This window comes from Sceloporus occidentalis, unplaced genomic scaffold (assembly GCF_023333645.1).
Source record: "Sceloporus occidentalis isolate IW3139 unplaced genomic scaffold, rSceOcc1.0.p SCAF_3, whole genome shotgun sequence".
NCBI classification, from domain to species: Eukaryota; Metazoa; Chordata; class Lepidosauria; order Squamata; family Phrynosomatidae; genus Sceloporus; species Sceloporus occidentalis.
In genome coordinates, this window is record NW_028316983.1 from 110732384 (window position 1) to 110757011 (window position 24628).

The 24628-nt window shown below is 39.7% G+C and overlaps 1 protein-coding gene across 2 annotated transcripts in view; it reads left to right on the forward strand.

Annotated features, from left to right (window-relative positions):
- Window positions 1-24628, forward strand: part of BRINP3 (BMP/retinoic acid inducible neural specific 3) — a 308838-nt gene that overhangs the window by 198698 nt on the left and 85512 nt on the right. For both annotated transcript variants that reach the window (XM_089515811.1, XM_089515810.1), the window contains exon 5: window positions 16869-16974. In XM_089515811.1, the coding sequence (XP_089371937.1) occupies window positions 16869-16974 (106 nt within the window). The remainder of the gene's footprint in view (window positions 1-16868; window positions 16975-24628) is intronic.

A 24628-nucleotide genomic window follows, 5' to 3' on the forward strand; every position in this document is an offset into this window, starting at 1 on the left:
GTTTATTCCTGCTCTGTGGGTGGTGTCAGTGAAATCTTTAGATGTGTTTACTTGAGAGTGGGATTCATGACATTTTTGATGGGTTGTGTGATCATTGAGTGTTAATGGAAATAGGCTTTTAGCCACACTGACTTGCTAACAATAGTTTTGTGCACAGATTGTAATGTTTTTCCTGACTTCAATCCACTCTGTCTACTTAATAAATCACCATTTATTTAATGTATGAGGGAAGAGGAGACAAACAGTAGATATGGCCTTGAGGAACGGGAGCTGTGTTAAATAAATTTTAAGTTCTCCTGATCATTTCCTCCTGTATTTTTCCATCCATTAATATGGTTTGTTTTCTGCGTACCTGTTAAAGAATTGGCAAGATTAGGTCTTAATTTTTTTTCTTCCACAACTCCTGGTTCAGCACCAATAATTACACTAATTATCCTATGTAACTTTTTTTGAATCATATTAGCTAGTGAATAATTGACATTTGGGTGAAATTACAGAATCCCAGCTAATACATTTAAGCTTTCTCATGGGCCTCCAAGTCAAAGAAGTCTAATTGCAATGCTTTTCTAGTTTCTTGAAAATGTCCATCATGTTTTGACTTATTCAGTCATTTATCCATTTCATTGATGCTGGCTGCAGATGCAGGGACATTCAAAGTATGGTGACATCATCCCATGCTCTTATTTATTGCACATTATGGGGAAGTTTAGATCAAAGAGATGTGTGGTTGCTGGATTTGCTGATTTTCAATACCTTTGTTGAAATGATCCATTATGTGTATAGGCTAAAACCAGACATGTAGTCAAGTCAAGGCTGATTCAGATTTTTAACAGAAGGCCGGGGAAATTCAGTTATTAGAGATATGGGGAACATGTGCACATTGCTCCCAAATAAGCATTCTACCCCACCAAATGAAATGTTTCTCTTGTGCCCAGATTTCTAGAATTGCAGGAAGCAATGCAAAATTATTCATTTTTCTCTCCCTCCAAACCCCATATCCATACCCTTACAATTACCTAACCTCACTTTTGAAACTAATATGTGAATTGGTAGGTGACTCCTTTGCATTTTATACTTCCTTAAATTTAGTGATGCATACATGAATACTTACATTAGGAAAAATGCATCTCAGATGGATTTTTGTAGATATTTACTGTTATTATGTGCATGTTTGCACAAATTTCTCTAACTGATCCCCTTTTATAAGTATTTTGGTAAATCTACCAATATTTGTATATCAGGAGAATCTCCTACAAAAATACATAGGAATGTAGTGTTTTGTTTACTAAAAAGCCACAAACTGATATAGAAACTTGGTAGAACAACCTTTTGTTTCAAAAGGTTTGAAAGTTGCAAAAGGTGAACAAATATTCAGCTATTGGAAGCAACATTTCAGGATGATTTAACCAGTGCAATGGGGAGGAAAATGTCCTTTGACCTCAGTGAAGCTAGCTTTTGATAAGACATGCATGTATTGCATTCTACATGTCTTTCTGGATACAGATATTTGTGACATGGCCACTGTGAGTTCTCTAAGCATAACTGATGGAAAGACTGAATCCTCAACCTTACAGTATTTGACTGTATAATGCCACAAATAAGAAAATGATACACACACAAAAAAAGGAATGATTCTTCTGAACCCAGTATTAGAACAATCACTTGCAAATAATGGAATAGATCTCAGGTGGGAAAAATCAGCTTCCCAATGATTTGTAGCATACAGGATGCACTATTTTGTCTATTTTATACAATTCATACACATTTAAAGAAGAATATTTAAACAGGGGATATTCTTGTTCCCATTGAATAAATGCAGTGAGGAATAAGGAAATTAGGATAAGCATTTATTTGGCCTAAAATGCCACTGTGTAATTGGAGCAGTCCTCTTTATTGTGGAGGCCAGGCTTTTTCAGTATATAAGGAGACTCAAGAGAAATTGGTGCACAATGAAAAGGTCACAGATAGAAGGAAAAATTTAAGGATAAAGGTTGAGTGGTTTCTAAAATGAAAGCAGTCAGATAGGTCCCCCTTGGCTGAACAGTTGAGAAAGTGGAAAAGAAGAAGTTATTAAATTATGGCTCAGATTGTAATGTAGCAATCTAAAAGCAAGTTCACTTTTCAGGTGAGTTAATGAATAGTATACAAAGAACTGCAGCTCTGACAAAATGAGCAGGACAGTGTGAAATGACAGTATTTGAAGAGCACTGTGCATCAGACCTGGGCAAGCATATATGAGGACTTCATAGAGAGAAAGGCATGTAAAATAACGGCCAATAATTCACTTTTGACAACTCTTTGAAAAGGAAATGGCAGTATACTTTGCAGAAGGAAAACTCTGCTGAAAATTCGTCCAAATTGTAGCCATGTTCACTTGGAAAATGTCTTAATATATTCAGTGGGACTCAATGCTTTTTTTAAAAGTAGGTGCTAAATGAATAAACAATACAATGCACAATAAAAAGAACAAAAATTAAATATATCTCAGCATCATTCAAATAATCCCAAAGTTTATGATTTATCCTTCCTCAGCAATAATAATTCCAATGAGTTGCTCTACAACAGACAATAAACTCATGATAGAGAATTTGAAGAGCTATCCTAATTTGGTTAATATATCATAACATGATTAATCATCATCATAATAAATAAAACAAATGCAAAAAACCCCCAATCAAAACCTGTTTTACTGACTGTGTATCACTTCTTCTGCATCAGTGCACTGCATTGATGTTGTTTTCCACTGGGCTGTTTTTCAAAGATAATAACAGTATATCTAATGTTCATGTCAGAGAAAAGAAGATTAAATAGGTAGTTGGACAGACACACAGACTGACTGATAGATGATAGTGTAGTATTTGTTATTTCCCTTAAATAATGAAAGTGCACCCAGTTCTAGAAATATGTATAGTCTAGTCTGGTACATAGCTCACCTTCTAAAAAAATATTTGACCAGCATTTCCAAAGTGGATTGCATTGTACTCCACAGTACATTGTGAAAGGTTTTTCATTATAGTAATTGGGATCCTGTTGGTAGAGTTAATCCCCGACTGTCAGTAATAGAAACCACTGTCTTCCTGCACTTTACACTGTACCCTACTGTCAGTAATGGAAGTCACTTTTCACTTATGTTATGACACTCACCCAAGGACAAGATCAGGGCAGCTACCACAGCAATAGCGTGCAAACTGTCTATGGACTCAATAAAGAAGATAGGGAGGTGGAAATCCAGGGCATTTGCTGGTTATGTCCATCCAGATTTAGGGGCAACCGTGATGTCTGTTGGGGGTCAGGTAGGGGGAAGAGTATAGCTTCCAGGGGGGTTGGCAGAATGCAAGCCCCTTACCAGAGAGGGGCTGGCCTTTTGTGGTGGTAGCATGTGCTATGGATCTGGAGGGTGTGGTTTCCTGTGCCACCACCCAATGAATTCTTTTCCCCCATCTTAGCAACATGTCAGGAATTTGCTGGGGATTCCACTGATACTTTCCCTTGTCAACTTAGGAAAGAACTAGCCACATGAAGAGGAGTTCAAAGAGAAAGAGTACTTAAAAGAAAAGCTTTATTATAACTATAGAAAAAATGGGGCCTCACAACAGGCTGGAAGGCAGGCAGGTAAAAGTCTTGTGTTGCATCCAGGCTTTTAAAAACCTCTCTCTCAGAACTATCTTGAAGGTTTGCACTTCTCCCCAACTCCCCATCTCGTTAACTGTGATGTAATCCCTCACTAAAATATGCCTCCTCCCACAGGATGAATGACATCCTGTTGCTTGCACTTGTTAAGAAAGATGATGTCTAAGAAGACATGGGTAGCAGTCACTGCAATGAATGGTAATTCCTGCTGAGTAAGAAACTGTGCAAGTCCAGGTTAAGCCTCTCAAAACAGCCAAGGCAAAGGGCAACTTGCCCTAACTAATTCTGGGGCAGAGGGTACTTTGAGGTTGATTGTATTACTGAGACTCTGACTTTATAAACTAAAAAGTTGGTCAAGGTAGGTCTGTGAGTGTAAAGGAGCCAGCACAACCTCCCCAGAATTCTTGGAAGCAGAATGGGGGAAAATGCAGGGGGAAAAAATCAGTACACAGAGGCGAGGAGGGGAGCTTCCATTTTCTTGCCAAATAATCAAGAACAAGCTTGCTTAATATCTGACATCCTGTGTAATGCCCCCTACGTGCCAATAAGAAAAGATGCATAAAGCAGCCTGATGTGAGCCAGGCAGCCTAATCTCAGGTGGACTGTTTCTAAAGATTATCACAGCACAGGACATCTTGGGTTTTCAGTTCCCAGAATCAAGTTTTAAATGTCTGGCATGAATGAGAAAAAAAATGAGTTAATACAATCGCAGTGATAATGATCCAATTATGTGCATAGGACATACTTGCCTCTCAGCTGTGCAGCAAGTCAGAATTCTTGTGATATCAGCAGGCAGCATTGCCCTTGGAGATAGTACTTTTGACCCTGCCCCCCCCCCCCCCCCACATCGGATGGTAATTAAATGTACAGCAATGCATAAAAGCAGAAAGAGGAAAAACGTATTTCTGCACATATTCCAGATATAGGTAATGATATAAATATCTTGAGGACCACTGGCTTTCTTATTTTTCCACTTTCAATGGCCTTTACCATAGAATCATAGAATCATAGAATCGTAGAGTTGGAAGAGACCAAGGGCCATCCAGTCGAACCCCCTGCCATGCAGGAAATCCAAATCAAAGCATCCCCGACAGATGGCCATCCATTCCAGCCTCTGCTTAAAGACCTCCAAGGAGGGAGACTCCACTACACTCTGAGGGAGTTTGTTCCACTGTCGAACAGCCCTTACTGTCAGGAAGTTCCTCCTAATGTTGAGGTGGAATCTCTTTTCCTGGAGCTTGCATCCATTGCTCCAAGTCCTAGTCTCTGGAGCAGCAGAAAACAAGCTTGCTCCCTCCTCAATATGACATCCCTTCAAATATTTAAACAAGACTATCATATCACTTCTTAACCTTCTCTTTTCCAGGCTAAACATCCCCAGCTTCCTAAGGCGTTCCTCATAGGGCATGGTTTCCAGACCCTTCACCATTTTAGTCGCCCTCCTTTGGACATGCTCCAGTTTCTCAACATCCTTTTTAAATTATGGTGCCCAGAACTGAACACAATATTCCCAGTGGGGCCTGTCCAAAGCAGAATACAGTGGCACCATTGCTTCTCTTGACCTAGACACTATACTTTTATTGATGCAGCCTAAAATTGCATTGGCCTTTTTAGCTGCCGCATCGCACTGTTCACTCATGTTCAATTTGTGGTCTACTTGGACTCCTAGATCCCTTCCACATGTAGTCTCATTCAGTCAGGTTTCCTCCATCCTATATCTCTTGGGAGGTTTTATTCTAGGTGTTTAATATTCTGTTCTCCCCTTTATTTTTTTGACACAAGATGTAACAACTAAGATTTTAGTGGCACAGCAAAAAATTCTTGCGTTCTGGGATATTGACACAAAAGTGGTTTGCAATCTCCCATAGAGTGGGTCATGCAGGTGGTCCCATAAAGACTTCTTGGACAGAGAAGGAGGAGAAGAGTTAATAGCACAACTGGAGGCAAAGAGGAGAAGGGAGGACAAGAAGGAAACCAGATATATATAAATAGGCAGATACAGTAAATAAAATTGTCAAAATAATATACAGAGGGCTCTTGGTATCCACTGGGGTTTTGTTCCAGGATCTCTTATGGATACCAAAATCTGTGAATGCTCAAGTCTCACTAAATACAGTGGTGTAGTGAAATAGTGTCCCTTATATAAAATAGCAAAATCAAGGTTTGTCTTTTGGAATTTCTATATTTAAAAATATATTTCCAAGCCATGGATGATTAAATCTGTGGATAAAAAAATATGTGGATATGGAGGGCTGACTGTATAACATAAATCAAATGGGCAATCAGTCTAATGTTAAGGGTACAGGAAACAGTCCAGTTTTACCTATTTCCGGGTTAACCAGTTTTAACTAATTCCATTCACAAATCAGTTCCAACCTGCATATACATTAATTTGCGATTAAAAGAACAACAGAATATGTAAATAAATATTTGTGAATGCTATTTTTAATAAAATATATATTTATCCAAGTAATCTATCTCAAAGAACACATTTCTTAAATGTGTGTTATCCTTCCAAAATAAATATGTTGGTGAATTTTTGTGCTGAGAAATGTATGACAAAATTTGGAGAAGTGCACAGTCCAAAGAATAATTGCATCCCAATGGGCATATTTTTCTGGGAGGGGTAGATAAAGTTGGGTCATATCAGAATGTGCTAAGGGAGAGATCCTTAAGATCCCTAAGTAGCTCCTTCTTTACCCTATACTATAGGAACAAATCAAAATGCTATAAATGAGACACATTTGGAAAAGATGCAAAACTATTCACTGCTTCAGACACTAAGCTGATGGGACAGAAAGATGCAAGTTAGGCACTACCCTTTGGTTTCCTTGAAGCTTGCCTTTTATTTCACCCATGTATGAGAATGGGCAATTAGGAAGTGTGATGACTGGTCCCAGTCACCTGAGGACTTCTCCTGAACTACAAGGGGTTAATCTGGGAGGAGGTACATGCTAATGAGAGATGACATCACATGCTAATGAGCTGTAGCATCATAGCTGATGTAAGGTCTACCTGACCAATCAGAGAGTAGGACCGCGAGATTCAAGAACTTTCTATGGGGAATCTTTAAAAGACCCTTTGATGCCATGCGCTCCTTTGTCTCTCCCTTGATCCTCTCCTGAGGGGGAACCAGATGATGTCTCTTTGAGTCTGGGAGGCACAGACTCAGGGATGCAGGTAGAGTTGGCAAGGTGCCAGCTCCCTGCATCCAGGAACTCAAAAGGACTACAAATCCCATCTTCCGTGAGTAGTTAGGAATGTGTTAGCTAGTGCGTTTAGGCTTTTTGTTATTTTCAACAATGGCTTGTCTGGAATGAACTCTGTAACTATGTTCTTTGACCTGCAAGGCAAGGAGGCTTTGCAAGAGCGATATAAAGTCTTTCTATCCTATTCTATCCCTTTTTAAAATAAACTTCTTTCTTAAAAAGCATCTGCTATCTCTCTGCTCCTGTACACGCGCCTTAACTCGGCTACTGGTTGTTCTGGGTTGGCAAGAAAGGAAACTAGATCTCTCTCTCTCTATTCCAAGCAAGTCTCAGTGTGTGCTTGGAAGAATATAGTTCTTTGGGACAATTCACTGAGTGGTGGCAGCGGAAAGGTCTTTTTTATATAGTGATCCCCTGAGAGTAATAGTCACGCACAGGGCTTTGCCCCCAGGGATCACCACATGGTTGGCAGCGGTGGTTTTCGGACTGTTGGAAGTATGTCCTATGCACATAATTGGATCATTATCACTGCGATTGTATTAACTCATTTTTTTTCTCATTCATGCCAGACATTTAAAACTTGATTCTGGGAACTGAAAACCCAAGATGTCCTGTGCTGTGATAATCTTTAGAAACAGTCCACCTGAGATTAGGCTGCCTGGCTCACATCAGGCTGCTTTATGCATCTTTTCTTATTGGCACGTAGGGGGCATTACACAGGATGTCAGATATTAAGCAAGCTTGTTCTTGATTATTTGGCAAGAAAATGGAAGCTCCCCTCCTCGCCTCTGTGTACTGATTTTTTCCCCCTGCATTTTCCCCCATTCTGCTTCCAAGAATTCTGGGGAGGTTGTGCTGGCTCCTTTACACTCACAGACCTACCTTGACCAACTTTTTAGTTTATAAAGTCAGAGTCTCAGTAATACAATCAACCTCAAAGTACCCTCTGCCCCAGAATTAGTTAGGGCAAGTTGCCCTTTGCCTTGGCTGTTTTGAGAGGCTTAACCTGGACTTGCACAGTTTCTTACTCAGCAGGAATTACCATTCATTGCAGTGACTGCTACCCATGTCTTCTTAGACATCATCTTTCTTAACAAGTGCAAGCAACAGGATGTCATTCATCCTGTGGGAGGAGGCATATTTTAGTGAGGGATTACATCACAGTTAACGAGATGGGGAGTTGGGGAGAAGTGCAAACCTTCAAGATAGTTCTGAGAGAGAGGTTTTTAAAAGCCTGGATGCAACACAAGACTTTTACCTGCCTGCCTTCCAGCCTGTTGTGAGGCCCCATTTTTTCTATAGTTATAATAAAGCTTTTCTTTTAAGTACTCTTTCTCTTTGAACTCCTCTTCATGTGGCTAGTTCTTTCCTAAGTTGACAAGGGAAAGTATCAGTGGAATCCCCAGCAAATTCCTGACATGTTGCTAAGATGGGGGAAAAGAATTCATTGGGTGGTGGCACAGGAAACCACACCCTCCAGATCCATAGCACATGCTACCACCACAAAAGGCCAGCCCCTCTCTGGTAAGGGGCTTGCATTCTGCCAACCCCCCTGGAAGCTATACTCTTCCCCCTACCTGACCCCCAACAGACATCACGGTTGCCCCTAAATCTGGATGGACATAACCAGCAAATGCCCTGGATTTCCACCTCCCTATCTTCTTTATTGAGTCCATAGACAGTTTGCACGCTATTGCTGTGGTAGCTGCCCTGATCTGGAACGAGTGACCATTAAAGTCCTCTGCTGGCAACCTGGCTCACTGTAAGGCCATATGAAGGACTGATACAAATTGGAATCTGGTCAGTGGAGTCCCATTGTCATGAGTGAACTGCAGGCCTGAAGTGCGGGGACAGGATGCCAGGTATCTACACAGAGTTTGGACTGGACTCAAGAGGCAGCCATGGAGCCGCCTCAGCACGATAGTGAACCCTATTCCTAACTGGTGCCACATAGACCTATGGAGAACTAAAAACCTGATGTTTCCTACTACAGACACATCACTCCTCTGAAGTGCCCTGCCAGACCTGTCTGTTGAAGAAGAAACCAGCTCTCCCACCCACAGCACCCCAAAGAAAGCTGTGATAAAAGCTGCTCGGAAAAGTCATGCCTCGGCCTTGGAGTGTCAGACCCAGTCGAGCTGCAGGGAGAGTTTGAGCAGCAGCTTGAAACATATAGGCTTCCTCTCATCCATCCCCCCGTTGGAAGTCCTGCTCCAGCCTCCAGGACCCTCCTGACTAAGAAAGAAGTGCACAGATCTCTGAACCCCCCCAGCCTTGGAAAAGAAGGAAATTCCTGCCAAAGTGACCAACGTGGTGGGGGGCATACTGGACTCCCTTAACCACACCAGAAATTGTAGGATGGTGTGGGGCTGGACTGGCTAGTGTGCCCTGATGCCCCCAAAGCCCCAAAAAGTGAAAAGTTCGGATACCACCCTCTTGTATGCTCTGAGGGTGGACAGGGCCAGTGAAGCCAGTACACCCGCCATCACAGCAAGCTTCCAAGCTTTCACAGTTCCTCTTTGAAAGGCATGGGCAAGGGGTCTGCCTTCGGCACCAGCTACCAGAACCTGGCCTCCTGAAAACAGGAAAGAGAATCAGCAATTTTGTTCTTGAGGCCAGGAATAAAACAGGCTGTGAACGTGTTGTTGTTGTTGTGGAGGCACAGCATAACAAAATGGCAAACCAAGAAAATGACCTGGTCCAACTTGGAGGTGTGGAGGTTGATTTTAACCTTGGTTGTCACACCAGAAACAAACTGACTTGTTGGCAAAAATGTCCCTCCATATGTAAATAGGCACCAAAATGGGGAAGAACTCTAGGAAACTGAGGTCCCTGAGGATATCCCCCTGCTCCCATTGGGCTGGCCACCACTTGGCACACCAGTGGCCCCAGAAGAAAACAGCAAACCCTTGGCTTCCACCCACATCAGAGTGGACCTGAAAACCTTCCTTCAAGTCCCATGGGTGCTGCCACACTGACACCCTGTTGTAATCCCTGAGGAACTCCTCTCACAATTGAGGTCCTGCTTGATGCCCCTGGTCAGGCACATGCAGTGGTGGACTGCCCTGACTCCAGCTGTCACCATGGCAAACTGGACACAAAAAGCCCTTCCTGGGGAAATCACCGTGCAGGGCCTGTGTCTTCCTGAGTGTGGCCTTTTTGGTCAAAAGAGTGGACCGAATTGTGAAGAGGAGAGAGTGGAGCTTATCCTAGAGCAGGTGAGAGACAACAGCCATTGAATCCATTTGGATCCCCAGGTCGGTTAAGGAAGTGGTGGGGCCTTCTGACTTTTTGGCCCCTAGTGGGACCCCTAGCTGAGCCACCAATGCTTGGAAGGTGTCTAGGAGCTTGGCATAACCTTCACCCTCGAGCTCTCCAATGAAAAGAAAGTCATCTAGGTAGTGTGTCACTAGAAGAGACATGACCCAGCCCTTCACCTCCCACTCCAGAAAGGAATAGAAGGTCTTACAGGCTGCACAGCTCACAGAGAAAACCATGAGCATAGCATTATCAAAGTACCACTGGCCATTGAATTTGAAGCCCAAGAGACAGAAGTCACCACTTGCCAGATAAAATCTCTCAGATAAGAGCTGACTTGGATGTTGGCATCACTGCAGAAGAGATAGGAGAGGTATCCAGCAACTCCGTGTACAATGTTATACTGGATCAAGGACATGGTCAAGCTCCTTGGAAGTGTGAAAAGGACAATTTGCTCTCTCAATCCTTGCTCTTCCAGGCTGGCTGTCCTGGGTGGAGAAGTAACAACTATGCTTTTAAAACATATAATTAATGCATCTTTCAGGGAAGGCCAATTTCCAGCTTGCCTTAAAGAAGGGGTAGTAAAGCCACTTCTGAAGAAGCCTTCCAATAACATTTGGGCAACGAAGGGCAATCTACATTAGTTTAATGGGAAGGTCAGTCCAGAAAGGCCTGCTGGAAGAGATCTGTCTTGATAGACTTTCTAAAGGTGTTAAGAGTGGTAGCTTCCTGCAGTGCACCTGCCTATTGCCTCGGGGGGGGGGGTAGCACCATCAGGAGTATATGCACATTCTTCTATTAAATTTCAGTGAGGCTTACGTATGGGGGAACTTACTTGCAGTAGCACTCCAAGGCTGTCAAGTAAATTAGTGTCTTTTTGCCCTCTCCATAATTTTCTTTCCCAAACAGCCAACTTTGTTCAGAGGCAGTTTCTTTCACTCTTAAATTGAAACTAATAAATCAATGGCAGTCAACACTTATATTCAATTCTCTCAATAGCCTATCTAAATGAAAGATGGAAATGAATATGCAAGAGCAGTGCAGGTAGTGATTATGCTAATGACCACACTCCCTTTATTTAGTTACTTCAGAAGTTACAAGCTATAATCAAAATGAATGGGTAGTATAAATATAATAACATAAATCCTCATTATACAACATTATGTGTTCATTACATGTAAAGCTGCATTAAATTTGCAAATTACTCTTGTATGGAAAAAAGGTGAGGGCACAACAATTGTCCTGACCAAAGTTCTAGATAGTTCAGTATTCCATTTCCAGTAGTGGCCTGGGAAATACATTTGCAAAGCTGAAAAACATAGTGGTAATGGCCTCTCTTACCCCAGAGTCCACTGGCTTGCTAATTTTTATTAGAAACTGAGATGACTTTATGGATTTTTTTGTTTGATCCAGCAAACATATAAAAAAACAACAGTTCATATGTTCATTTAATTTTTGCCATTATATTTAGGGATCAATCCAGGAATTTTTGTTTTGTTAAAACATTAAGTTATAGATCAAATCCAATGGCAATTCAATTTCCTATTGGGTTTTGCTGTGATGTGGGATTTGCAGTTTCTTATTTACTACAGTTGAGGGCAATAAAGTCACCAAAGCTAGAGGGCAGCTTTAAAAGCAGACCAGTTTATAAAAGTTATGCAAAGAACCCTAGACACTGGTTGCATTTGAATCTAACACTGAAGTATATTTTATACTGGATGGATGAACCTGAGGCTTATGAACTTCACTTTTCACCAGTTGAACTTGGCAATATTACTTTTAAAGGTAATTCTTTTGTATTAATTTGAAAGGAAAGATGTCATCCCATTGATATTAACTATTCCTGTAGAAAAATGTAAAACAATACATTTGTTGTTAGTTAATTTTAGATGGAGGGGGTGTTAAAATGCTGTAAATGACCTGCAACATGTCAAGGGAGATTATTGCAATGCCAATTCCTGAGAGGATAGACACAGGTTGTAACCTTATCAGACAGCGCCATAGCCAGGCAGTAGGTAGCCCATATCCAATCCGGGCTTCTCCCACAGCTTTTCAAGAATGGGGAAAGATCTGTCTGTTATGATTAAAACCTGCCTCTATCCCGTTGAGAAACTGGTGGTGCAATAATCTCCAGAGTAACAAGCAACATTATTATAAATATTTAAAATGTTGTCTTTAAATGATGTAATACTTAAAATAATATTTTAACTCATTGCTACAAATTGAAATATTTGACACTGTCAATATCCCTGATGCCCAGTTCCTTCTAAAACCTGCCTTCTTTGGCATGGGCATCAGAATTTTCTTTTTGTCACAGGTAGCCATGGTTCTTTTTATTAACCAGAATAAACTGTGCTTAATTCTATTGATGCTTTCTTCAAACATATTCCAAACTGTAGCTTCTGCCCAGACCTCTTTTGGTTTAAAATAACCATCCTTAACATTGTCAATCTAAAATCATGATTTTATTTTGAAAGTCGTTAAATTATACTGGGTTTCTTTTGCCAAATGGCTGAAATCCTTCCTTCCTTCCTTCCTTCCTTCCTTCCTTCCTTCCTTCCTTCTTTCTCCTCTTTTTTTTTTTTTTTGATAATTCAATGTTTGAATTTTAATTTATAATCCAAAGGCTGTGGAAATCATTTTTCCATGACTTAGTGCACTAGCTAGGATAGAAAGACATGTTTGAATCCCTATTACATGTGGCCCTTCACATCCATAGCTTGAAAATATTCCAAAAAAAGAAAGGGAAAAAAAAAGTGGAGGACAAATCACAAACCTAGTTTTTGCCATTTTATATTATTATTATTATTATTATTATTATTATTAACCTTTATTTATAAAACGCTGTAAATTTGCACAGCACTGTACATACAATCTTTTTAATTGGACGGTTCCCTGCCCTCAGGCTTACAATCTAAAAAGACATGACATAAAAGGAGAAGGGAAAGGTGGTGGGGCAAGTAGGTTAATACATAAAAAGTACATAGCAATACAGGAAATGGTTCGATAAAACAGGCATCAAAAGAACATCAAATAGTAAGCGACAATTATGCAATGCCTGGGAACGCTTCTCTGAACAGGATGGTCTTCAACTCTGTTTTGAAGCTGGTTAAAGAAGTCATGGCTCTTGCTCGTGGGGGAAGAAGGTTCCAGGAGTGAGGGGCAGCAAGTGAAAAGGGGAGAATCTGGGATGGGGCAGAGGAAATCCTGGGCTAAGACAGCAGACCTTGACTACCAGAACGGAGGGCCCGAGTGGGAAGGTGAAGAAAAATAAGGTCTGGTAAGTAAGTAGGGGCCAGCCCATGGGGGGCTTTAAATGTCGACAGCAGGAGCTTGTACTGAATATGGAAAGGGAGGGGGAGCAAGTGAAGGGATGCCAACGCAGGAGAGATATGGTCACAGCGGTGGGCGGATGTGATAATGCGTGCAGCTGAATGCTGGACAGAGATTAAAGGACGGAGGTGAGAGAGAGGAAGCCCTGCCAGAAGGACGTTACAGTAATCAAGTCGTGAGACCACTAGGGCATGGACCAGGATCTTGGCAGTAGAGGCGGAGAGATAAGGTCGGATTTTAGCATTATTGTACAAAAGAATCTACACGCCTTAGCTGTGGTCTGGATCTGAGGGATACACGAAAGAGAAGAATCAAAGATAAAACCAAGACTGCGGGCTTGCTGGACTGGTTGAATAGAAATGTTGTCCACAGAGACAGAAAAGGAGTGTTGAAGGGTGGACTTAGGAGGAAAGACAAGAAGCTCTGTCTTAGACATGTTGAGCTTCAAACGCCGATGGCGCATCCACTGCAAGACAGCTGTGAGACATGATGAAACTTGCTGTTCAAGCCTTGGAGAAAGGTCGGGGGTGGAAAGATACAACTGGGTGTCATCAGCATACAGATGGTAGGAAAAATCAAAAGAGCTAATGAGTTTACCTAAGGACAGTGTGTAGAGAGAAAACAGAAGGGGACCCAGAACAGAGCCCTGAGGAACACCAACAGATATATGGGGAACCACTTTACCACATCATTGTATATAATGTGACTTGAGCATCCACGGATTATGGTATCCATGGATGGTGCTGGAACCAAACACCAGTTGATACCAAGGGTCCATTGCATTTGCCAAATTAGAAATGACTCAGCAAATACATTCTCAAAAATAAAAATGTAACTTTTACAAAAATAGACAGATAGTAGAGCTATTAAGCATGGGATGGGGAAAGTCCATTTGTATTTTAACACAAAGTGACTAAATTTGTGCTGTTGAGCTAATAAACATACTAAAGTGCAATTATATATTGATATCCACACTCACTGTGCTCAGAAATGCACAAGCAATTGTGTGGATTATTTGACTATTTGAAGAGTTGTAAATGCTGGGTCAGAAACAAATATGTGTTAGGAAAATAAGAAATGAAGAGAACCCAAAATATTTTCATCCTAAGGAAAAATATGGTAATGAAAGCAGAATTCCATGCTTCATTAGAAATTAACATTTTACAAGTTTCTCGACTATTCTATCAGTCAGAAAGACAGAAAGTATTGTTGGCATAAAATGAAATTCCATGATGTCCCATGGAACAGTGTGTGCCAACTAAAGACTAGAAGAAGCATCTTGGGGTCATAAGTGATGAAGGGCCAAAGTGGAGCCAATTATTAATGTTGTGCTTCTCAGCATGTTAGTGCCCTTTAGATGTTGTATAACCTATAATGCCTGACCATTGGCTAATGCAAACTGTAGTCCAAAATATCTAGAAGGCATCAGAGTGGTTGATCCTATAACTATTACTGCAAGTGAGGTTTAGGCTTTGTAGTTGTGCATGTTTTACACCTTTCTTGATTACATCAAAATAAGCATGCAATCATTCTTTAAAATACAGTAAGTGTAAGGGAATTCAAAGTGTGATTTTATCACCATTTCCACAGCAGTCCTTTGTAATCCCCCCATGTTTTTTTTCTCTTAATGTTGAGAAATCCTCAAGCATAGCAGTTAATCAAGTTTCAAGGCTGCAACTCAAAATTGGCAAGAGGGTTTTTTTTGGAACCTGCTTCTGGATCTTTATTGAAGGATACTTTGCATTAGATTGAAATGACACTGTCAAAATTCACATACTAAGAAGGCATCTCTGAGGAAATTTCATTCAAAACTAGGCTACAAAAATGTGTGTCATTACTTTGCTGTTGGTGATCTTAAAACACAGATTACAGCTGCCAGTTTGTGGATCATGGGATTCCTGAAGTACGTACTTATTTCATGCTGTTTGCAAACAATTTATATTCTCTTCTGTTAATATGCGCCACAACATTTCCACACGTGGATAGGGTCAGGTGGCATATACAGTGAAAGGACTCTAGAGATACAACAGGTGAAGGTAATTCTAGCTACATTACTTAAATGTAAGTCCCATTGGGAAAGTGGGGTAAATTTGGTAATTTGTTCCCCTTGAGTCAGTGGGAATTAATTCTAAATACACCTAGGTTCAATCTGATTTAACTGAAAGAATTTTTAAGTAGGCATGAATAAGATGGGACTGAACCTAAATTCTATTCACGCATACTGAATTTAAAGCATATGCATGTGATGGAGGAGCAAGGAAGAGTGCAGTAGCCTCACCCTTTTTCATTGTTTCTATTGACTTTAATCCATGGAATAGTAGAGTAGTCACCACTACATATGATTTTCTTCTTCATGTGTTTAGTGTACATATGGTCCAGGCCTCAGAGGGAGAGAAGAAATGCTGGACCTGATCCCTTCCCCACCACCATTCCTTTCTCCTTTTGTGTCGTGTCTTTTTAGATTGTAAGCCTGAAGGCAGGAAACCATCTAATTAAAAAGATTGTATGTACAGTGCAGTGTAAATTTACAGCACTATATAAATAAAGCTTAATGATAATAACAATAATAATAATAATATGTATGGAATGGCTGAATAGATCCTTTAATGTGGATTTAATCCAGTGAATTCAGTAGTCTGATACTTATTATTACTTATATTACTCTTGTATTGGAGCCCAATGAGAAACACTTTGGAAATTCTGATTTCAGTAGAAAAATTAAGCACATGGTTCAAGTTCTCCTACTGAAATTATATGAGGATTTGAAATGGTGAACACTGGATGTTTTGCTTTGGTCTTTTCAAAAGAGAATACAAAATTCTGAGGCACCCAATATTATAAAACAGAACTGGAAACAATTTTTTTAGAATATGATTTTGTTAATTTTCTCAGTGTTTTCCATTTCAAATTCACTCAGTCTCCTCACTAAGACTATGCACTGAAATTACCCCTCTTCCAGTTAAGCAGCCAATAAATTAGGCCAATAAATTGGGTATCATAACTAATAAATTGGGTACACTGCAGGGTACAACTGTTGCTCCAGTTGTAATGTTGCTTGATGTTATTTAATGTTTTAATGTTTCAGGACAAAACAATCAGTTGTGCCTGTGCTCCCTACATTCCTCTTTTTTTAGCGTTTGACTTCATTTATCCAACAAAAGGAAGTAACAATATAGTTTCATAGAAGATTAACCCAGCCACCATTTTGCAACAGAGAATTTTCTGAGTATTTTCTTTTTCATCTAGACACAAACATTTAGTGCTACTTCGATTTAGCAAAATACTACTATCTATGAAGGACTTGTTTAAAGATTGCAGGTAAAATGCCATGCCACTTGTAAAAAATAAATTCTGCCTGCTGTGCCTGGTGTTTTGTAAAGGAAACTTAGTCTGTTCTGTATAATACAGCAAATGGTTTTCCATTCCTTTGCTCACTAGGTAACAGAAACCCGGACTGGTCCTCTTGGCTGCAGTAACTATGACAACCTAGATTCTGTCAGTTCTGTTCTGGTACAGAGTCCGGAAAATAAGATTCAGTTGCAAGGTACGTGGGTAGACTTCTTTTTGTTAATTTCTTGTAGGAAGACATTTGCAAGACTACTTGTCATTTTCTTTAAACTGCTCTCTGAACAATACATGTCAAGGATCAGTTTGAATGTTGTATTTTCCAAACCTTAAACAAGTAGATGTTGATGAGATTTCCATATCATGTTAAAAAAAGCAAATGTTTAAATCTATAGAATGGATTCCTATGTTGCATGAGCTAGAAATAGTCTAGATATCGAGATAAGAATCTCAGTAGTTTGTGTCCTTCATTTTGGCCAGTTCATTTAACGCAGCCCATCATGGAAGCTGGACCCACTATATGATCTTCCCAACCTACACAGTGAGTGGGTTTTTACTGTAAGAATTGTAATTTTACAATGAAGATGGCAACTACTTTACAGAAGGGCCACTAATAGTTCTACCACTAATGTTATTCTCAAAATGGTTTGAATTTTAATGTGTCTAAACCTACACATGCTCACCAGGAAATCAGTCTGAAGAAAGAAGTTTAAATCTGGTTTGACAAACAGCCATGCCGATAAAAACTTTATGCAGAAAGGTTCAGCATTTCTCAAGGATCACAGTATCTCCTAGCCTCAGCTTTGGCCTAGGGAAGGCTAACATGTCACGAAAATCAAAGCTTTCACTCTAGCTATTCCCTGTTCATTGAATTTTACTCTTACTGTGGTTGTCACCTCTTACTATGGTCAGTTCCCCAGGAAACAATGTTTTTCTAGATTGTCATTATCTCCACAATTGGGGTGTACAACATTTAGTCGTCCCTGATTCTCTCCTCCTTATCTCTTCAATATGAAATTCCAGCATCTTGCCCAACATCTGAAAGCAACATTGGTAGCAAGCATTGGTAGTCAGTCTACACACAATCTTTGGCTACAATCCTAAACACATTTAAAAAGGAGTTAGCCCTGCTTGACAAGGGGGTTATTTGGACATATGAGTAAACAAAATGACATGTAAGTCTTGTGCACTTCAGTCCTATACATGGCTGCTCCAAAGTTCTCTGAAAGTCATTCTACTGATGAACCACCGACCATCAGTTGAACTGGGAAGAGTGATTTCTGTTCCCTTTTCTTTTACTTGTGTGCTTTCAATATCAGCTCAGTAGCGCTGAAAAGACCTGCAGAGCAGGCATGCAGATAGTGTAGAGAAGCATACGGGGGTTGGAAGGGCTGGAAATACACTATTGGATCACTGTCTGCAAGGTAATAGATTCAAGCTATTTTATATATGATTGTGATCTTAAGAAACAAATATTTATTTATTTTTATTAACTATACGGCACTTCTACTCACTCTTTCTCAACAGTCTGCAGAATACAATATTTTAAATTTATATTATTACAGTCTCATCTCATTCACCTTTCAAGAAGTTCAAAACATTAATTCCCAAACCCATTTTATGTTAACAAGGTGGATTAGGTTGAGAAAAGAGTAATTAGCTTGAGCAAATGTTATATATAAGCATTCAGTTGACACATGTTTCTGGATCAGGCCGAAACAGCACTGTGGCTGCCTAAGTTGGCCCAAACCTTGCTGCAAAAGGAGTGCAAAAAAGCACTTTTTTGCAGCAGTTTATAGTGAACTGTGGCAGCAGCTAGCCTCGGGTGTGCAGTGTCTGGTTGTGCAGTGCTGCACCAAAGGGGGAGTGACTGGTGCTGGAGTGACCAGAGGCTGCTCCAAGCTGCTGGTCTGCTTGATCCCCTAGTCTCCTATTGGGCCAATAACCTCCCAAGGAAGCTCTATAATTTGGCTCAATAAATCTAGTAAACTTTCTCAGGGTAAGTGTTAATGCCCACATATCTGTAATACATGGACAGGACAGTCTTTGTGTTTAGTTTTTGGACAGCTTTAATGAATAGGCAACATAAGTCAAAACAGATCTAGGAGTGACACAAAGACACTCAATTTTCTGGCAGTTTGGGCAATGCTCAATTCCACTTGGGGATGTTTCTGTAAAACATTTGTATAACACTTCCACCTGAATGCAGCAGCACTCCTCCAAATGAAGACAGTCCAGGTGCTGAAGTCTTTACAGGTTTAGAATGTAGGCTGCCTGAGAAAGAACATTTTTCTAGCTCTTGGGACAGACAGGGAGAATTGTCTTTCTACTGAATTGACGGATAAATGCAACATTCTCCCTTCGCTTCTCACATAATAGGACAGCCTATCTTGAATATCACATTGCAAGCCTGATATTTTGGGGCATATAACAGTTTGATAGATGATCCTGTCATTTTCATTGGGGCTCATATCTCCACTGTGTTTATGGAAATTATTTGCCATTCGGAAGCGGCTCTCCTCGCGCTCGACATAATATTTGTCAGTAAAATGCTTAGGAAATTGGTTGTTACATCAATCACAGACCTGTTTTGATACATGCTGCTGGATTCCTAAAGTCAAAACCATAGCACATAGAGCTGCCTTTTAAAACCTTTTCATATGCACTGTTGCTTTGATGAATAAACAGCTCCACATAGCCCAAAAATTTCTTTTCATGTTCCCCCAAATTAGTTTTAAGTGTATGTGTACATTGCCAATGACGTTTATGTATCTTGACAAGAAAAAAAAAAGAAGTACAAAGGAAGTTGTTTTCAACTGTGTTTTTCATAAGCTATTGCCATATGGCTTTCAGTCTTTTAGAATATTTTCATTTTAACAGTGTGAGTTCCTTGCATTCATCAGTGAATGATCCCCAATGAGGTATGAACTCATTTCTTTTGTTCTTCTGTTGTCTGTTATCAAGCAGGTGTGCCAGATTATTAAAACGTTACCAATATATTCAATGCTTGTGAAAAACTTAATAGTGAGATAAGTGTACAGACAAGAACAATGAGGAGGGAGCTGAGATAGTGGAGAAGTAGAAGATTGCTTCCGACTCCCCCAAAACCAAAGCAAGTCTGATCATTTTACCCTGGAAACAATGTACTTCATGGTGTTTCTCTTAGGCGAACTATGTTGGAACTGATGGAAATGGCACAGGACTGACATTTCTTGTTCTGTATTATGTCCATGTCTATAAAAATCATATTAAAATGATTCCTTATATACCCACACTAGACTCCTTTGATTAGGAAACTGTAGACATATGTCACTATTATGCAAAAATTAAAAGTATTATAATCCAGCTTTTATGGGTAAGAAAAGTGATAGAGTACTGACTTCTTACCTGTGCATATAATACATTTGAGTAGTTGTTTTGCAGATGAGGTGAACAGTCCTCTTTCTCCCCTTCACCCTTCTCCTCTTTCTCCTTTATATGAAAATATCAATTGTGATTCCTTCTTTTTATATATATATTTAAGTCAATAATTGCTGGTATGTATAGGAATTATCACTCCATTCTCTTATATAGATCAAGGTAAGGGGACAACAATGGGAGTAAACGTAGGCAGTAAGAACTGGAATATACCTGTGTCACATCCAATATCAAGAAAGTAGAACAGTCTGTCTTCCCAGTATTGCTGCAACTAAAATCATAGAATCATAGAATCATAGAATCGTAGAGTTGGAAGAGACCACTAGGGCCATCCAGTCCAACCCCCTGCCATGCAGGAAATCCAAATCAAAGCATCCCTGACAGATGGCCATCCAGCCTCTGTTTAAAGACCTCCAAGGAAGGAGACTCTATCACCTTCCGAGGAAGTGCATTCCACTGTCGAACAGCCCTTACTGTCAGGAAGTTCCTCCTAATGTTCAGGTGGAATCTCTTTTCCTGTAGCTTGCATCCATTGTTCCGGGTCCTGTTCTCTGGAGCAGCAGAAAACAAGCTTGCTCCCTCCTCAATATGACATCCTTTCAAATATTTAAACAGGGCTATCATATCACCTCTTAACCTTCTTTTCTCCAGGCTAAACATCCCCAGCTCCCTAAGTCGTTCCTCATAGGGCATGGTTTCCAGACCCTTCACCATTTTTGTCGCCCTCCTTTGGACACGCTCCAGTTTCTCAATGTCCTTTCTGAATTGTGGCGCCCAGAACTGGACACAATATTCTAGGTGGGGCCTGACCAAAGCAGAATACAGTGGCACTATTACTTCTCTTGATCTAGACACTATACTTCTATTGATGCAGCCTAAAATAGCATTGGCCTTTTTAGCTGCCGCATCACACTGTTCACTCATGTTCAACTTGTGGTCTACTTGGACTCCTAGATCCCTTTCACACGTAGTTTCATTCAGCCAGGTGTCACCCATCCTATATCTGTGCATTTTATTTTTCCGCCCTAAGTGCAATACCTTACATTTCTCTGTGTTGAATTTCATTTTGTTAGCTTTGGCCCAGCTTTCAAGTCTATTCAGGTCATTTTGAATCTTGATCCTGTCCTCTGGGGTATTAGCTATTCCCCCTAATTTGGTGTCATCTGCAAATTTGATAAGTATGCTCCCAATTCTGTCATCCAGGTCATTGATAAAGATGTTGAATAGCACTGGGCCCAGGACAGAGCCCTGTGGGACCCCACTGGTCACTTCTCTCCAGGATGAAAAGGAGCCATTGTTGAGCACCCTTTGGGTTCGGCCGGTCAACCAATTACAGATCCATTTAACAGTTCCTTTGTCTAGCCCACATTTTACAAGCTTGTTTGCAAGAATGTCATGGGAAACCTTGTCAAAGGCCTTACTGAAATCAAGATATACTATATCCACAGCATTCCCTTCATCTACCAAGCTGGTAATTTTATCAAAGAAAGAGATTAGATTTGTCTGGCATGACTTGTTTCTCTGAAACCCATGTTGACTTTTTGTGATTATGGCATTGCCTTCTAGATGTTCACAGACTCTCTGTTTAATGATCTGCTCCAGAATCTTTCCTAGAACTGATGTCAGACTAACTGGACGATAATTGTTGGGATCCTCTTTTTTCCCCTTTTTGAAGATGGGGACAACGTTTGCCCTCCTCCAATCTGCTGGGACTTCTCCTGTTCTCCAGGAATTTTCAAATATGATTGCCAATGGCTCTGATATTACTTTTGCCAGTTCTTTTAATACCCTTGGATGGAGTTCATCTGGTCTTGGAGACTTAAATTCATTTAGATTAACAAGGTGTTCCTCTACTATCTCTTTACTTATTCTGTGCTGAAATTCCCCTATTCTGTCCTCTGCTCCATTATCCTCAGGTTGAGCACCCTTTGCCTTTTCTGAGAAGACTGAGGCAAAGAAGGTGTTGAGTAATTCTGCCTTTTCTCTATCTCCTGTTAGCATTTTGCCATCTTCTCCACGCAGTGGCCCTACCGTTTCCTTCTTCTTCCTCTTGTTGCGGACATATCCAAAAAAGCCCTTTTTATTGTTCTTAACCTCTCTAGCAAGCCTGAGTTCATTCTGCACTTTAGCTTTTCTGACTTTACCCCTACACATGCCTGCTATTTCTTTGAATTCCTTTTTTGTGATTTCCCCCTTTTTCCATTTCTTATACATGTTCCGTTTCAAACTTAGCTCGGTTGAAAGTTCCTTAGTCATCCATCCTGGTTTCTTGAGACACCTCCCGTTTTTCTTTCTCACTGAAACTGTTTGAAATTGTGCCTTCAGTATCTCCCTTTTGAGAAAGTCCCATCCGTCCTGAACTCCTTTATCTTTTAGTATTTCTGACCATGGAATCGCCCTCAATACTTCTCTAAGTTTACTGAAATCCGCTCTCCTAAAGTCTAGGATGTGTGTCTGCATAATATGTATGAGATTAAGTTTATTTGTAGACACTGTGTTTATATGCCCATGTGATCTCAATCCAAATGTATATACAAAAAATCTGAATGCATTTCCAAAGGAACATGGAACCAGGGATGGAAAGAAAATTGAAAAACACTTGCAAAATGGATGAAAAACCCAAGTTGTACAAGTGTCAAGTAACCCTAACAAGAAGACTCCTGGACAGATCACAATCTTTACAATTCAGGACTTATACTGCACATACTTACAAATGCATTGGCTATTTTATGCAGAATTTTATGTGTAGGTGTCAATATTTTCTGCACAGAAATAGCTGTTTTTTTATGCAGAAAATATTGTAATTGGGAATACATTTACACAAAAAATTGTGCATTGTTAATTTGCACAAAAACAGCATATTTGCAACCATATGTAAATATATTGTTTCCTGCCTAGAAAATGCTATTCTCTGTGAAAAGCAACCATATACAAATTTTGCTCAAAATAAGTCCCAAATTGTGAATAGGTTTCAAAATAGAGGGCGGTCTGTAACCTGCCTTAGGCTCCTTTAATTATTTTGCAGGCCTGCAAATCAATTATACAAAATCAAAATGTCTGTGTTTTAATATCTCTATTAAATATGCAACAGGCTTTATATATCTAGATGTATACTTGACTAAAGATATGAACCAGTTTATATTACGAAACTACAAAAATGTTACTAGTTGGATTACTACAAAGCTAAGAGGCTGGAAGCATCTAGATCCTTCTATGCTAGCAAGAATTGCCTTGGTGAAAATGTTCAGTTTCTCGTATATACCAATATATCTTGAATGATACATATCAAGACATTCGTAGTGCTAAGCTGGGAAAGTGAATTGAATATATTAATATCTAAATCTGAATGGGCTGCTATCTGGTCATCTGCATCATTGAAATTAAGATCAACCCTGACCAGAAAGAGTTTTTTTAAAGCTTATCCACAAATGGTACATGATCCCTATTAGATCATCATGGATGATAAAGTCCATGTCACCCTGATGGGGCGAGGATGCTCAGTTCCAGGAACATATAACCATATGTGGATCGATTGCCCCAAAATCAATTTCTTTTGGCATGAAGTGCTTGATCAGATTGCTTTAATTACTAAACAAAAAATCAGAGAGCTTCTGTCCAGCTCTCTTGTTACTTTCAATTTACACTAAGGGCAATACATTTTTAAGACACAGAATGCTAATTACTTTTCTTTTGACAGAAGCTCAGCTTGAAGTAGCCAAATCTTGGAGGACAGGACTTGTGTCCCTACATAACTGGTGAAAAAGAGTCTGGGACCAATGGCTAATGGAGAAGCTATTGGATAAAATGAAATGTAACTTAATACAACAAAACCAGGAACCCTTCTATGAAAAATGGCTTCCCTTTATTGATTTTGTTAACACAAATTTTATAATTCTCCACCCTCCAACTTGCCAATGGTCACTATGGTCCAATCTATTTCAAACAATTTAAAGTGTATAGGACTATATATATGTGGTGCTTTTGAAAGTTTATTTTATAATTGTAAGATTTAGTAGGGTTTTAGCCACCATTTACTGTTCTATTTTTTGTATAATCTTTTAATATTTTCTTTTTTAAAATTCACAGCAGAAGAAAAAAAAATATTATAATTGCTCCTTGCTTCCTTTAAAAATAACATTCATTAAGATGTGCATCCCTGTATTGAGCTTTTATTCAAAAGCTGTATGACAGTTATTGCCTCTCATGTAAAGTTGTTTAAATATGTTATTTATTTGTTACATATTCCAACTTTCAGCCAAAACTGGAATTCTACACATCTCACAACAAGATTAAAAAAGATATTTTTTTAAAAAAAAATCCATAAAAAGTTGCAATATCAAAACATGTCACTAAAGAATATAACATTCACCAGTAAAAGGTTGACTACAGAAAAAAGTGTCTGCTTTTGTAAAGAAACCATTATGTTCCTTTTCCTT